The sequence below is a fragment of the Quercus lobata genome, chromosome 11, assembly GCF_001633185.2.
Source record: "Quercus lobata isolate SW786 chromosome 11, ValleyOak3.0 Primary Assembly, whole genome shotgun sequence".
Taxonomy (NCBI): domain Eukaryota; kingdom Viridiplantae; phylum Streptophyta; class Magnoliopsida; order Fagales; family Fagaceae; genus Quercus; species Quercus lobata.
The window spans coordinates 19,454,189-19,469,693 of NC_044914.1; the positions used below are offsets into that span (position 1 = coordinate 19,454,189).

At 37.4% G+C, this 15,505-nt stretch overlaps 1 protein-coding gene across 1 annotated transcript; it reads right to left on the reverse strand.

Moving 5' to 3' along the window:
• Positions 1-2,121: 2,121 nt before the first annotated feature.
• On the reverse strand, positions 2,122-2,955 carry LOC115966538 (uncharacterized mitochondrial protein AtMg00310-like). The gene has a single exon (XM_031085754.1). The coding sequence runs from the start codon at positions 2,953-2,955 to the stop codon at positions 2,122-2,124; it is 834 nt and encodes a 277-aa protein (XP_030941614.1).
• Positions 2,956-15,505: the final 12,550 nt, after the last annotated feature.

Here is a 15,505-nt window from a genome sequence, read left to right on the forward strand (position 1 = left end):
TATATTGGCACACTAGAAACTAGAAAACCCAATGCAAATGAGTTGCCCATATGGGCGCCTATTTGGCCTTCATATGAACCCAAATGTTGATATTTTTATATTACGATTTTAGTTATTAACAAATTAATGATTTTTTACATATTTTATCATGAATCATATATAAACGTATATTTATTTTGAAGATGAATAAATAAATAAAAGTATACTTTGCATTGAGTGGATAGATTAATAGTAATTATGTATTCAAACAAGTAACCTTTAAACTATATATATATATATATATATATATATTTATATATATATATATATTTATATCCCAAAATAAATTAAAACAACACTGGAATCATTTTTAACAAATAATAGGAAGGGGGGACAAAATTACAGCAGTTAAAAAACATAATAAATTTCCTCTAAGACAGCATGTAAGGAGAGAGTTTCTTTCCTTATATTTGATTTTTCTTTATGCCTTAATTTTTCATGAAGTTGGTTTATTTCCTTAATTATTAGTGACCTTTTGGAGATTAAAAAAGTTTTGCTCTCCCCTCCCCCTCTCTCGCTAGAATGCATTTGAATAACATGAGAAATAGTTTTGTTTTACACCCTTGCTTAATAATTTGTAGGGCAATAGTAATAAACGCAATTCTCTAGGTAGCCTGTGATTAAGAATGGAATAGAGTATGCATGTGTATATATTATCTTTGTACTTGTTAATTTTTTAATTAGAATTTTAAATTACATACATTTCGAATACAATATTATTTTTACTTTTTATTTATTTATTAAAACAACTAAAAATTGAAATTGAAAAACAATACACACATAAAATCATATAATTAATGGGGCATAAATGTAGTAACAACAACTTGGGAGGGAGAATTTGAACCTTAGATGACTCCATTGGAAAAATTAGAAAGTGTCAACTTTTTTTTTTTTGAGAAACCACCCTCACAGAAAGAGGGGGAGGATATCATTTAATTACTTTAGAAGAATACATGTCTTTCACCCCTGGAGGAACATCCTCCATCCAGGATTGGAAATTAACAAATTTACATGCCAATCTAGCAAGCCCGTGGGCAACTCTATTGCTCTGTCTACGTGTATGATTAAAGAGTACATTTCCAAGCGATGAGGACACCACCTTGATATCCTAAACAATGTGCCCGAAGCTGGAGGAAGAGAGACCATCACTGTTGAGAGCTTTAATGATAATCTCAGAGTCACCTTCCACAATTATCTTGCTAAAGCTGAGATCCTTTGTAAAGTAGAGGGCACCCTGAGCTACCAATACTTCCACCATCTCTACAGATGTAGGCAGTGGAATGTGTTGTGTAAAAGCAGCCATAACTAGACCCATGTCATTGCGAATTATCGCTCCCAAGCCTGCGGAGCTGGAGTCACCGAACGTTGCTCCGTCGAAGTTTACTTTCATCCAGTTTGAAGGAGAGGCAACCATTTTGTTACTTTTGGGTGGGAGGGAGCTTTTGGATGGTTGAGGGAGGACTGTTGGAAATCCTGAAGGCTGGCCGATGCCATTTGGTTGATCATAGCTAGAGGAGCAACAGCTTCACCCACACGGAGTTTGTGGCGCCTAGTCCAAATCTGGGAAACTATCATAGCAAACAAATCCACATGGTTACTTCTTTCAGAGCACAGTTGCAATACATCAAGGAAGCTTGAAGCCTTACCCGCTTCATTGACAAGCCATCCAAAGTGGATATTCCAAACCTGCAATAGGGAAGGGCACGACCAAATTGCATGGAGCGAGGTTTCCGATTCCAATCCGTAGTTTGAGCAAGTTGCATCGATTGGGATTTTCCTTTTCCTGAGGTTTAACTTTGATGGCAGTGAGTCTGACCCCAATCTCCATATTAAGGTCTTTACTCTGTTCGGAACTTTTAATCTCCAAATGCCTTTCCACAGCCTCTTAGTACTGGAGAGGTCCGAGGCCCTGGGATGCTCATTTAGTTCCATATTCAAAAACAAGTGATAACCAGACCTTACAGAGTAAACACCATCATTGTTTAGCGGCCAAATCCTTGATTATGGCCGCTTCATTGGGAAGAAAATTTGCGTCAATTATCTCCTGGGAAGTGATAACCAGACCTTACAGAGTAAACACCATCATTGTTTAGCGGCCAAATCCTTGATTATGGCCGCTTCATTGGGAAGAAAATTTGCGTCAATTATCTCCTGGGACCAGCAATGCCCCACACTATCAGTAAGAGTTGAAACCTTTTCCCGGCTGTCCAAAAGAAGGGGTTTGGAAAGGATTTTCTTGAGACTAGGATCAAGCAGCCAATTATCATGGTAAATCTGAATTGATGAACCATTGCCCACTCTCCAAAACATGCCTTGTTGGACAATCTCTCTGCCCTTAAGGATGCTTTTCCATGCAAAAGACCCATTCCCTTCTTTTGCCTCAAGTATGCTGCTCGTAGGGAAAAATTTGGCTTTGAAAAATCTGTAGAACAGGGAGTCCTCATTTGCTAGCAAGCGCCAAACTTGTTTCGCTAGCATCGCATCGTTAAACTTTTGAAGATCCCTAAAGCCCATGTCACCCAAACTCTTTGGTTTACAAATGGTGCTCCACTTGGACCAGTGGATTTTCCTCTGCTCACCTCGCTGCCCCCACCAAAATTTCTTAATTAGGGATTCTATTTCATTGCAAAGAGTGATTGGGAGCTTGAAACAACTCATGGCATAAGTTGGTATTGCTTGGATGACTGCTTTGAGAAGCACTTCCTGGCCTGCTTGAGAGAGGAACTGCTTCTTCCACCCTTGAAGCTTCGCCCAAACCCTTTCCTTAATGTACCTGAAGCTTGCCCTCTTGTTTTTCCCGATTAGGGTAGGTAAACCTAGGTATTTCTCACATTGCTTCACTTCTTGGACTCCGAGAGAGGCTTTAATTTGGTTAAGGGTGTCCAGGTGGGTAGACTTACTAAAGAAGAGACTCATTTTGTGCATATTTAGGAGCTGCCCCTAAGCTTTCTCATAGCAGGAAAGGAGAGACTTAACTTTCTGGCATTCAAGCATGGAGGCTCGGTAGAAAATCAGGCTATCGTCGGCAAAAAACAAGTGAGTGAGTCTTGGGCCTTTTTTGCAAATGGAGACTCCACGGAAATGATCCGCAGCTTCCGCTTGGTGTAATAGGCTATGGAGACCTTCTGTGCATAGTAGAAACAGATATAGGGAGAGTGGGTCCCCTTGTCTGATGCCTCTCGATGGGCGGATCACGTTTGTAGGATCTCCATTTATAAGTATGGAATAGCTCACCGTGGTAACGCATTCCATCATTAAAGCCACCCACTTCTCATCAAAACCCATCTTTCTCATAATCTTCTCAAGGTATAGCCACTCAACACAGTCGTAGGCCTTACTCATATCCAACTTCAATGCCATGAAACCCGACTTGTTGGACTGGTGATTTTTCATATAGTGAAGGGTTTTAAAGGCCATGAGAACGTTGTTAGTGATGACTCTCCCAGCTTGGAAAGCGCTTTGGTTCTCTGAAACTACAGCAGGCAAGACCATCTTGAGTCTGTTAGCTAGGACTTTGGAAACTAGTTTATAGACCACGTTACAAAGGCTGATGGGCCTGAATTCAGTAATATTTTCTAGAGATTTTACTTTAGGAATCAATGTAATATTGGTATGATTAATCACATCAAGAATTTTGCAATTATTTAAACAATCTAGAACTGCAGAGCAAACCTTATCACCAACAAGAGACCAAAAAGATTGATAGAATAGAGGGGGCACACCGTCTGGGCCAAGGGCCGTGATGGGTTCCATTTGATTCATGGCTGTCTTAACTTCATCCCATGAGAAAGACCGAAGGAGTTGGTCATTCATCTCCTACGTAACTAAGGGTTGGACTGCCTCCAGTACAGCGTCAAATTCTGTGGGGTGAGATGTGGAGAACAGAGCATGGTAGTAATGGGTTGCAATCTCCTTAATTTGGGAGTCCTCCGAACACCAAACATTTGACTCGTTTCTTAAACCCAAAATCCTATTTCTTCGAAATCTCTATAAGGCTTTACTGTGGAAGTATCTTGTGTTTCGGTTCCCCTCCTTCAAAAAAAGAGCTCTAGACCGTTGGTGCCACATTTGACTTTCTTTGTCCAGCAAATCATTGAGCTCTGTTTTCAAAGTCCAGGTTAAATTTGCATCTCCCTTTCCTTTTGCAGCATCTAATTTGGCTTTGTTAAGCCTCTTCGATTTCAGATCAATTGATCTTTTAATGTTACCAAAAGATTGGCAACTCCAGGAGAGGAGTTTATCACCGCAATTTTTGAGTTTACCTACTACCACGGCCATTGAAGCTTCAGGAGAGGAGAGGCCCCAGGCGTCCTTCACAGTCAGGCTACAACCCCCATCACTTAGCCATATCTTTTCGAATTTGAAAGGCCTATTTAGCTTCGGGATTATACCTTCCAAGTGAATTTATCTCCCAAATACCCAAGGTCCTTGAGCCCACATTTGTCAAGGGCATCGTGAAAAGCCTTCATACATCCTTCTTGTCTCGGATCGAGACCCAATTTTTCATGAGACCATAGAATTTCGTTGAAGTCCCCTGCGCACAGCTAAGGGAAGGAAACAGTAAGATGGAGAGACCTGATTAAGGACCAAGTTTCGGGTTTTCTTGCTACTTCCACAAAGCCATAAATACCTGTAAAATGCCATTGGGCTTCTGGATTACTACCAACAATTGTGTCAATATGATTGGGGGAGGAAGAGATTACCTCAATGTGGACCGATTTTTTCCAAAACAGAGCTAGACATCCCGTTTTATTTACCTGAGGGACGATCCAAAAATGATCAAATAAAAGCTCCCGACACAGTCATTTCAAACGATCTTCTCCTGCCCAAGTCTCGGCCAAGAAAAGAGCAGTGGGATCTTGATTTCGAACCATGGATCCGAGTTCTCGAACAGTGCGCTGGTTCCCAAGCCCGCGCACGTTCCAGCAAAGCCAACTCATTGGGCTCGGCGGGGCTGGTGAGCAGCCGCCGCCGTTGGAGAGTGGTTGTCATTTTTGTTAATGCCTTGTGAGGCTCTGCGTTTTGTTGGAGAGAGATCATCGAAGGATGATGGGTGGAGACGTTTGTCCAGTGATATGCCCAAAGACTGGTCTTCAGAAAGAAAAGGAGGCCTTTGAATACGGGTCCACTTTTTTTCTTCATGGGCTTGAGGGGAGGCCTGTGACAGGTTTGTAATGTCTTGGAGGGGCTTGGGATTGTTGGGTTGGTGTAATGGTGTGAGTGAGTCTAGGCCTGGGACAACTTTAGAGAAAGGCCCATTAATATCCGTTTGACAGGCCTCGGTGTGATCAAAGCATGAAATATCCTGGTCAATCTCTTTGATCAGTTGTTCAAAGTCCTTGGTGGGGGGAAATTTCAAGTTGGTGTCAACTTTTGAACTTGATTTGGCCTGTTGTGCCCCTAATTTTTTGGGATTGTACTTCTTGAGGTCATTTGCATTAAATGCTGGCAGAGGGGGAGGGGTGGACACTGAGGCCATTTCTGGGGCCACCGTGGACGGTTGAGGAGGCGAATTTGATGAATAGTGGCCTGGGTTTTCCTTGTTTTTCTTCGCAAAAAAACCAGGGACATTTATTACATTCTTCCTTGAAGTTTGAAAAGGCGGGGCCTTTAGCCAGGGGCTGAATTGTTGATCTTTTTGTTGAAGTGAGCCTTCGCTGTCAATCCATTTATTACAATCTTTATCTCCATGGGTAAGGAGCCCACACCAATAGCACAAGTTGGGTAAACGTTCATATTTAAATGATACCCAATGCTCTCTACCGTCGTCCAAAGTGATGAGTCTGCCCCTGCAGAGAGGTAGAGAAATATCTACTAGAACTCTAACTCTGATGAAGCTGCCACTGTCACTGTCGGGGGCGTCTGAGTGGTGAATGATGGTTCCTATGACTTAACAAATCTGTTCTGCTACTTCTTTGTTTTGGAACCTAACTGGGATGTCGAAGACTTGTACCCAGAAAGCATCCTTTTTCAAATCTAAGGGGTTAAGGGATGTATCCTTATAATATTAGGTTAGCACCATTAAGTGCTTGTCAAAACACCAAGGTTCCATTTTAAGGATTCTATCAACGTCACCCATGTTGTCGAAGGAGAAGAGCATCAGATGGTTTCCTAGATTTTTTATTTTAAAACCTGATTTGGCTCTCCATAGAGGAGTGAAGGTGTTGGCTATGGCTTCGATGTTGAGAGGGCGTTTTGTGAGGAATCTAGCTGCAATGGCAAACTCCGATATGGCTTGCTCCTTTCTCAGGCGGAGTCCTGACCCTTCTTTTTCAGAGAGGGAGAGTGAGCTCCAGTGCTTTGTAATGTCCTCCATTGATGGCATCACAGAGCTTAGAAACTATCCTAAGTGTTTCCCAGACCCCTGAGAAAAAACCCACTAGCCTTGAGATAACGTTGTTCTCCCAAGGGACTAACTCACCTTCAACAGGAAGGGACGACAGTGCCACTGCCTAGGCGAAGTTTCCAGAGGAAGACTTTCCTAGCAACAGGACAACTTTTTTGTTGCTTACAGTAGGCACTAGAAAGTGCCAACTAATTGAATTACAAGGCTTTTGACACAATAAAAACATTTTTAATAAACATGAACATGATTAATATTTTTGTTGAAAAACTTATTTTAACTTAACTTTATGAGAATAAAAATAATAATTTAATTTATAAATATAACAAACATAAATTATTAGATGGTTTAAAACTTATGTATATTGAAAAAATATATCATTACATAATACTAAAAAAAATCAAGAATAAACATAACAACGTTATGTTTATTTGCATATTCTTAAAAGATGTTAAATGTTAGCATTGATATATTACTTTGGTTCCCTACTTGTCGCTTAAGTTTTCCTATTTCGTATTTTTCCTAATTTCAGGTCCAATATTCGTGCCATTGTTTGGAGGTCTTTTTGAGCTCTGATTTCTTCAAAATTGATATCCCTAGAAAGATATGGATGTCTAGTTTCCATAGATTCCAACCTTGTTCAATTTGGAGTTAAGGTTGCCAAGATATCGCATCTAGAAGAGAGGTGACGCAATGTAGGAAATTCTGTGACACTTTTCTTGAAAAATTCATTTCTTTCAATCCATGGCAGATATCGTTGAGCCCATTTTGTGAGAGGCATTCAAGACATCATACTTCAATCTTATTTATATAGATTTCTCCAATTGTTACTCAGTATGTATAGTTTGTTTGTGCGAAAATAGTCCAGAAACAACTTTTTTGACTTAAAAATAGTGAAACATTTAATCAGGATTTCAGAATTTTATTGATATCTCATTTGTTTGAACTCCTATTTTGGCCCGTGAACTGTCATTTCAAAAAGAAAATTATGACTTACAATATGGTCCAAAATTTAACTCGATTGGACAATTGGATCAAAAAATCAATTTTTTTACCGTCCCTGGTTAGAGTTTTTGGTCTTAATCCTTGTCAGAAGTGACTAAATTAACATGGCACAAGAGGGAAATGATCTATATAGGGAATAAGATGTAGAAAAAATAATTTGTCATTGATGGTGGAGATGGACCATGTCTATCAAATTTGTTGTTAATTTAACTTCAGATTGACCATGAACCTTTTTTTTTTTTTTTTTTTTTAAAATCTTTTATCTTTGAATGATGACTTTAAATGCAATTTGATCACAATTAAAAAACCTTTTCAATTTACATGAAATGCAGTAATTCAAAAATCTTTTAGATAGAACTTAAGGGTGAGAAAGAAAATGACATGACTTTTTGCAAGTAATTTAGCTTTCTTAAAGCCACTTTCATCTTCACCTTTAAGCAAATAAGTTACCAGAAATAATTAGGTAGTGAAACCCTTTTGCATGTTTAGGCCATCTATTGTTATATGAGGAAGTTTTCTTCTGCACCCTTGCATGAAAAGAAAGAGGTTATTGTTAATTAATATATTTTTATAATTATGAAGTTGACCTCTAGAGCAAACATAATGAAGCAAATATAAAAGACAATAAATATCTAAATTTAGAACAAGATAAATGGGAGAGATAAAGAGTCAATAGTGTTTGGGTTGCCGTAGATTTTTTTCCCTATAAAAAAATTTATGTTAGGTTATCATCTTTTTGTAGAGAGGTCAAGTTGGTTATTTAAAATCCCACCAAAAATTTCTACCATTCAATTTTATTCCAAATTGCCGAGCTTAGTAATGTAACCTTGTAATCAAGTTGTGGTATTAAAGTGGTTGAACGTATGTTGGGATTAGCTAGATGGGATGTGGTTAGTAGGTTGATTTGTCCACCATGGAGTTAATATTCAATTTGCCCCTTGCCCTTTGGTTAAAGGGAACTCCCACCCTCAATGGATATCCCCATCAAAGGGTAGTCCACTTCTCAAATTGAAAAACAAATTAGGATACAAAAGTTAAACATTCCCAAAGTTCATTATGTTCCTACAAATTAGGACATGAACTCCCAAAGTTCATTCTATTACTACAAATTAAGACATGATCTTTAAGATACTCCAGGCCCTCTTATCCACCTCTTTGCTCTCACTCACAATTCTATATCTTTAGGATATCTCAACTACATGATTGACCAAGTCAAATCACACACAATGAATCATAGCCAAACATACAATCCTCATTATTCATAATTATCTTATTTATAATATACAATATTGTGAAATGTTCTTTTTCATATAAAATAATATTTAAACGTTGCACACATTGTGGGCTATTTGGCCACATAATCCAACATATAAAACTATCATAATCCAAATAATCATGTGATTTTGTGTGTAGTGAACGTGATATTATGGAAAGGGAGTAAGGATTAGTGAGGAGAATTGTTACCTTCTTCCTAACACTTGATTGTGATTAGTTTGATTGGTACTTCGGTCATATCTCTACAACAGCTTGACATGCATATCGAAGAATTGTTGTTGGGTTTCTGGCAAGACTTAAATCAAAAAGTTATTGATTTTGAGAAGACACGTGAGATGCAAATGGTAAGAGCAATTCCATGATTAACATGAGTAAGAAGCTCGATTTCAAAGAAATGTTGAGAAGGTTCTCCATAATTAATAAACCAAAACATGAGGTTGAGGATTTTATATACACCTTGGAAGCAAGAGAAGACATGAATTACAAATTTTCCACCCAAGTATTTAGAATCAAGCTTTGGTTTTATTATCTTTGTGAAAATGATATGAATCATCTTTTCACATAGTTGTCAAAATGTGAATCATATCGTCAATCGATTTTGATTTTTGTTTTTTGTTTTGTTTTGTTTTTTTTTTTTTTAGTTTTATGTGTCATAAGATACACAAACTTGTAATAAAATTTATAAATATACACATAAAAGATATATTCATTATAAATTCAGAATATATTCAACTAAAAACTAATTTAATAATCACTTATGTAATAATATTAAACAAAGATCAAAACTGCATCATCTTGCATACGAGAAGAATGTTGTATGCAAACATCCTTCTCATAAGGGGTGGATCCTATACTTGTAAGATTCATCCTCCTATAAGAGTGTTGTATGTAGATGTGATAGAAAACAAATTTGTGCATAGACTCCATTTTGACTTCTATAAAAATCCCTCCATGCCATTCCTCAGGGTTCGGGTTATATACCACTAGACCAACCACTCTGTTGTGGAGGTCGGGTAGTAAATCCGAAAGAGGATGGCTCCCTTGTGGCTTTTAAGTATGAACGTATTGTAGGATGGTGTTTTGCATGTGGAAGGTTAGGACATGAGATAAAACACTACTTGGAACCAAGCCACAACCCCTAAAGATGGTGAGTGTTCGTATGGGGAATGGATGAAGGCAGGGAACCAAAGAAGTTTTGGGGTTGATGGTGGATTAATGGTCACCAGAACCGGTACAATCCACTTAAAGAGCCACCAGAACATAGTAGTAAGTGGCCATTAGGTAACCAATCGCCAGCACCATGTCTGGATTCAAGGGTTACACTAAGGGTCCCACTGCTGACTTTGCGCATTGACTCCATTAAAGGAAAAGATTCTAGTCCAAATTCAGTTTCGTCACTTGTGCCTATACCGCTACAAACTATCAGAGATGCTCCTGATAAATTGCATGATTCTTGTAACTTTCCATGTACAGATATGGACCATGACATTGACAACACTGTTACTAAAGATTGGAATAGCTTCTTGGGACAAACAACAAAGGAACCACTGGTAACTTTGATAGAGCATGGGTTGACTACCAACTCCCTACCACCACTGAAACAAGCTAGCTGGAAAAAAATTCAAAAGCCTAAGACCGCCATCATATTGGAGGAACCACTATCCACCAATATGGTGGGGAATAAATGGACCCACCCTAACACCAATGATGACCATAGTCGAGTAAAGGTAGGTGACCAAAAGAGATCAAAGTTGTCAAACAACCACTGTTCTAATAATGCATCAACAACGGAGGTTGCCATCTAGCCTCGCCGAGTGCCATGATAGTCCTAAGTTTGAACTATCAAGGACTTAGAAACCGCCGAATAGTTCAAGTACTCATTGAGCTAGTGAGAAAAAAAGGACCTAAAAATTTATTTTTGATGGAGACAAAATTATCTATACAAGAAACGCAACCAATTCAAGCAGAACTGGACTTCCCCTTTATGGTGGCGGTGGTTTAGCTCTACTATGGAAAGATGACTTTGTTTTCCATACTTGACCTATGTCCCCTAACCATACTGATGTGTTTGTCTCAAATCTATTACAGGTTCTTGTAGACATCACATTTTTGTACCCCTTACAATTCGAGCTCCTGTTCTCCAATGATGCCAAAATTCTAAGACCCAAGGTTGTTTTAGGTCCCAATCAAATGTTAAATTGGCTTAAGAAATATTAAAATGGAAAATACAACTTTTAATAAGCAAATAAATATATTTTTGGAAAAGTAAAAACAAGGAAACCCTTAGTATGCGCACGCAGGAATCAACCTGCACATGCAACCATGATGCATCTACATGCAGGCACAATCTTGTGCATGCATAGCGGATTCTAGAAACTATGAAGGAAAGTTTTCTGCATTAAAATTGAGTTTTGGAATGAATCCCACATCGTCTAGGAGTCATTCTAAACCCCTATTTTTTCAATATAAATAGCCATACATGGTACATTTTCAAAATACACAAAAATTCCATGGGAAAACACTAAAATTCACTAGAAAAAGTGAATCTATTGGGTTCTAAAAGTTTAGAACAATTGGCAAATCGTGAACACAAACTTGTCTAGATAAAGATCTTAGAGTCTATAGGTATTATTAGACAATGCTCAAGGTGATTCAAGTCAAGATTCAAGAACATACAAGCTGTAGGAAGAAGATTTCATAATCTGTCTAGTTCGATCGATCGAAAGACAGACTCGATCGATCGAAAGTCGTATCTGTAGAATTTTAATAAACACAAACAGCAGTTCAAGCCCATTAAGGATTAGGGTTTCTAATCTACTTCTCCTAGTATATAAAAGAAACCCTAAGCACGTTTTCATAAGGATTTTCAGAGAGAAAAGAGTGTGTCTCTTTTGTATTTAGGGTTTTATTCCTAAAAAGCTCTCACATATCTTCTACTGGTGTTATTTCTTGAAGAATCTCAAGATCCGGTATTGTAGAAGTTACTGCCTTCTCTAGTCATCAAAGGTGCTGATAATCTAAACTTTTAAGGGTAGTCTTGGAGTTACAAATAGGAGAGTTTGTGTTGCTAAACCTTTGAGTGGGATCTCAAAGTCACAAATGTGGGTGTTTGTGTTTTGCAAAGGCCAAAGAAAGAAGGAGTGGTCTCGGAGCTTACACGTGGTCATATCAATAAGTTTCTATTGGTGGGTAGCAATAAGATGTTAGTAGTCTAAGTCGCTATTGTAAAACTTCGATTCTTACTAGTGGATTTGCTTTTTACCTTTAGGATAGCTAGATTAAATCCTCCCCAGGTTTTTTTACCGGTTTGGTTTTCCTGGATTATCATATCGTTGTGTTTTTTATTTTCCATTGCTATACATTGATATGATATATTTGTGTTAACCTAGTTTTGTTAATTTGACTAAATAATCACTTGGCTAATTACCTAGGTTAATCTGATTGTGGTTTTAAGGGGTCTAAAAAACTTTTAGAATCAAAGAGAGAGTTTTTCACAAAACATTCTCAAGCTAATTTTCTTTTGATTAGGGCCCTTTCTAGCCTTGATTTTCGAGTTTAAGATTACTAATCAATATTATTTTAATTGTGAATAGATTTGACTAAGGGAAACGGTAAAAAATCAAGCTTGAAGAGCTTTTTGTTTGAGGTATTTGTCTAAACTTTCTCTTTTTCTTTTCTTTTGATTTTCAAGCTTTAATCGTTCTGTTTGCTTTAGTTTTTGTTATTATATGTTTTAATATGCTTATGTAGTTTAGGTTTATGTAATTTTATGTTTTAAAGCATGTTAGGATGTTAGATTTATCTTTTTGAAGTCCTGCTTTAGTTTTTATGTTGCTAGGGTTTCTAGGCTGAAACCCATGTGCACAAAATTTTGGCTGCGTGCACAAGCTTAATTATGCACATGCAAGCTTGTTCATGCGTGTGCATGATCTACCTAGAAACCCTAACCCTAATTTTTCTAATTCTGTTTCTCATTTTGTTGCATGATATGCTTTTGTTTTAGTTCCTCTTTATATATATTTATGCTTTTGAGTTTCTGTTTCACATGTTTGTTTGTTTGTTTGTTTGCTATTCACATGTTAAATTAGGGTTTATTTTTTGTTTCCTTGTTTTTATATCATGAACATGCATTCATATGTTCATACATGATGGCCATAGGTGCTGGGCTACTGCAAGGTAAGTAAGGTAAGTCATGCATTCACATGAACATGCATCTTTGAACATGATTTTGCTTTGATGATAGAGATAAATATGTTTGTTTGGTTGAGTTCTTCTTGAAGTAAAGATGCAATCACATGTATGATGGTAATATGCTAGGGTTTATGTTATGCCATGCTAAATGAATGCTAGGATGATGTGACATGTATGCTAAATGTATGTTAGGTTATGCCATGATAGATATATGATTAGGTCTTTTTTTGGATGATTGATGCCATGTTGTGTGCTTAGATGTATGCTAGTGTGTGTGTAAGTTAGAATACAATTTTAAGTGTGCCTTTAATAGGATTAAGATATAAGACACAATGAGAGGAAGTCAACCTTAAAGTTAGGTGGTTTTGGATGCCTATCACATTCCCAAGACCGTACCTTAACTCCGAACCTATATCTCTGGTAGTAAGATCAATGGTCATTCTTTAAGAGGATGCTATATATATGGTTCCTAGACAATTGCAAAAACTAAGTGGTGACACCTCATTGTGTTTACAGTGGTGATTCCACTAGTGATTGTGAGTTTAATTCCTATGTGTCCTATGTCCTAACCTTAATAAAGGCTTATTCAATATTTGTTTGCATACACATCACTTGGTTTGTTTGTCCCTTTGCCTTGGTGGTGATGAGCAAGAAGATGGAAGACTCCATTTGGGCCCAAGTCTTTCAAAATTCATCCCACCAACTCATAATTGGTGTCATTGCCTATGATGGGCTTTGAATACGTTAAAGGTTTGCCACCAATCCACAACAATTGATGCCATTGCCTATGATGGGCTTTGAGCACGTTAAAGGTTTGCCACCAATCCACAAAGGTCCACTTAGGCCTTCAGTTGGAATCATGGACCACCTAGTTGTGAGTGACCTACTTATCTATATTTTTAGCCTTTAAGGAGCCTACCCACACTTAGAGAGATCCTAGATCCTATCAAACGAGGACACCTTTTTTATATCTTGTGATCACCTAATTCTAAAGGACAAATAAAAGATGTAAAAAATGGAAGGATGACCCTAAAGTTATGGCATACCCTAAGACAATTGGGATGAAAGAAAAGTTCTCACATATAAGAGGTTTATCCCTAAATCCAAAGGTATATCTTAACTTGAAAGGTTCATAAGATCGTGGCCTAATTGCTATTATGAGCCTAAAATCAAAAAGCCCTTTCGTAAAAAAGGATTTTGGGCCTAAGATAACAAGTATGCTATGGACTTAGCATCCAAAAATCCTATAAAGTCAATATGAGCTTTCCTAATCTTGGGCCTCCTTGTTGTATGCCTAGGCCTAAAATGATGAGAACTTCATGGACCTTGAGAGGAAGGTTACAATATATTCTAGCTAAAGGGCTATTTTAAAAAAATGAAATGAATAAAGAAATGAAAGAGAAGAGCCCAAAGGTGATGATTATATTGTAAGCCCATGTTTGAGACAAAGGGTTGAAAATCTCTAAGTACATTCTAATGAAAGCCCATGAGAGTAAGATGAGAGCAAAAAGATGGATGGGTTACTACGCATATAGGAAATTTACTGGGCAAAAAGGTCTCAAATTCATTGGTTGAAACATAGGGGTAGAAATACAAAATTCTTTCATTCAAAAGCTTCACAAAGGCATAAATGGAACTACATACAAAGACTATAGGATAGATAATTGGGTTGATGAAATAGAAGATATAGCAGGGGTGACAACTACTTATTTTTAGAATATCTTTAAGGCAGGTACCTATAACCAGATGGAAGATTGTCTAAATGCAGTGCCTCACAAAATCACTACAGAGATGCAATAGATACTAACCAGCGACTATAGTGCAGAAGAAATAAAAGCAGTGTCGTACCAAATGGGACCAACAAAGGTTCTTGGACCTGACGATATGAATGCTTTAGCTCTTTTGCCAAAAAATTTGTCCTATTGTTGGAGATAATGTGATTGTTGTAGTGCTGGATTTTTTAAATTCTAGTAACATGGTTCCTGAAATAAATTATACCCATATTGTTATCATTCCGAAGGTCAAGTCCCCTGAAAAGATGTTGAACTTTTGACCTATTAGTCTTTGTAATGTCATATATAAGATTGTCTCTAAAGTCCTGGCTAATAGACTGAAACAGATCTTGCCCTGGTTAATCTCACCTACACAGAGTGTCTTTGTACCTGGTCAACTAATAACAGATAATGTTTTGGTTGCCTATGAAACTTTACACACAATGCATTATAGAAAGAAAAATAAGAGGGCTGTAAACGAACTAAGCTGTTCATGAACAACTCGAGCTCGGCTCAATAAAAAGCTCGTTCATGTTTGTTTGTTTACAAATAAGCTAAGCTTGAGCCTTAGTTTTAGGCTTGTTTGATAAACAATCCGAGCTCAAGAAAAAAAAATTGTTCATTTACAAACTCGTGAACAATAGGGCTTGATACAAAACATGTCGAGTTTAGGCTCGTTTATAGCTTGATATATGTTTACTAAATAAACTCATTATTATGACATTACACATATGTTTTGGAATATTAATTTATAGCTTGTTTATTCATATATGTTTTAGAATGTTAATTTATTTAGATTTGTGAACATTATAGTTGCACGAATGACAAATGTGGATGCAAAAATTGTATTTTGAATAATTGCTCAAGCTATAGACAATGA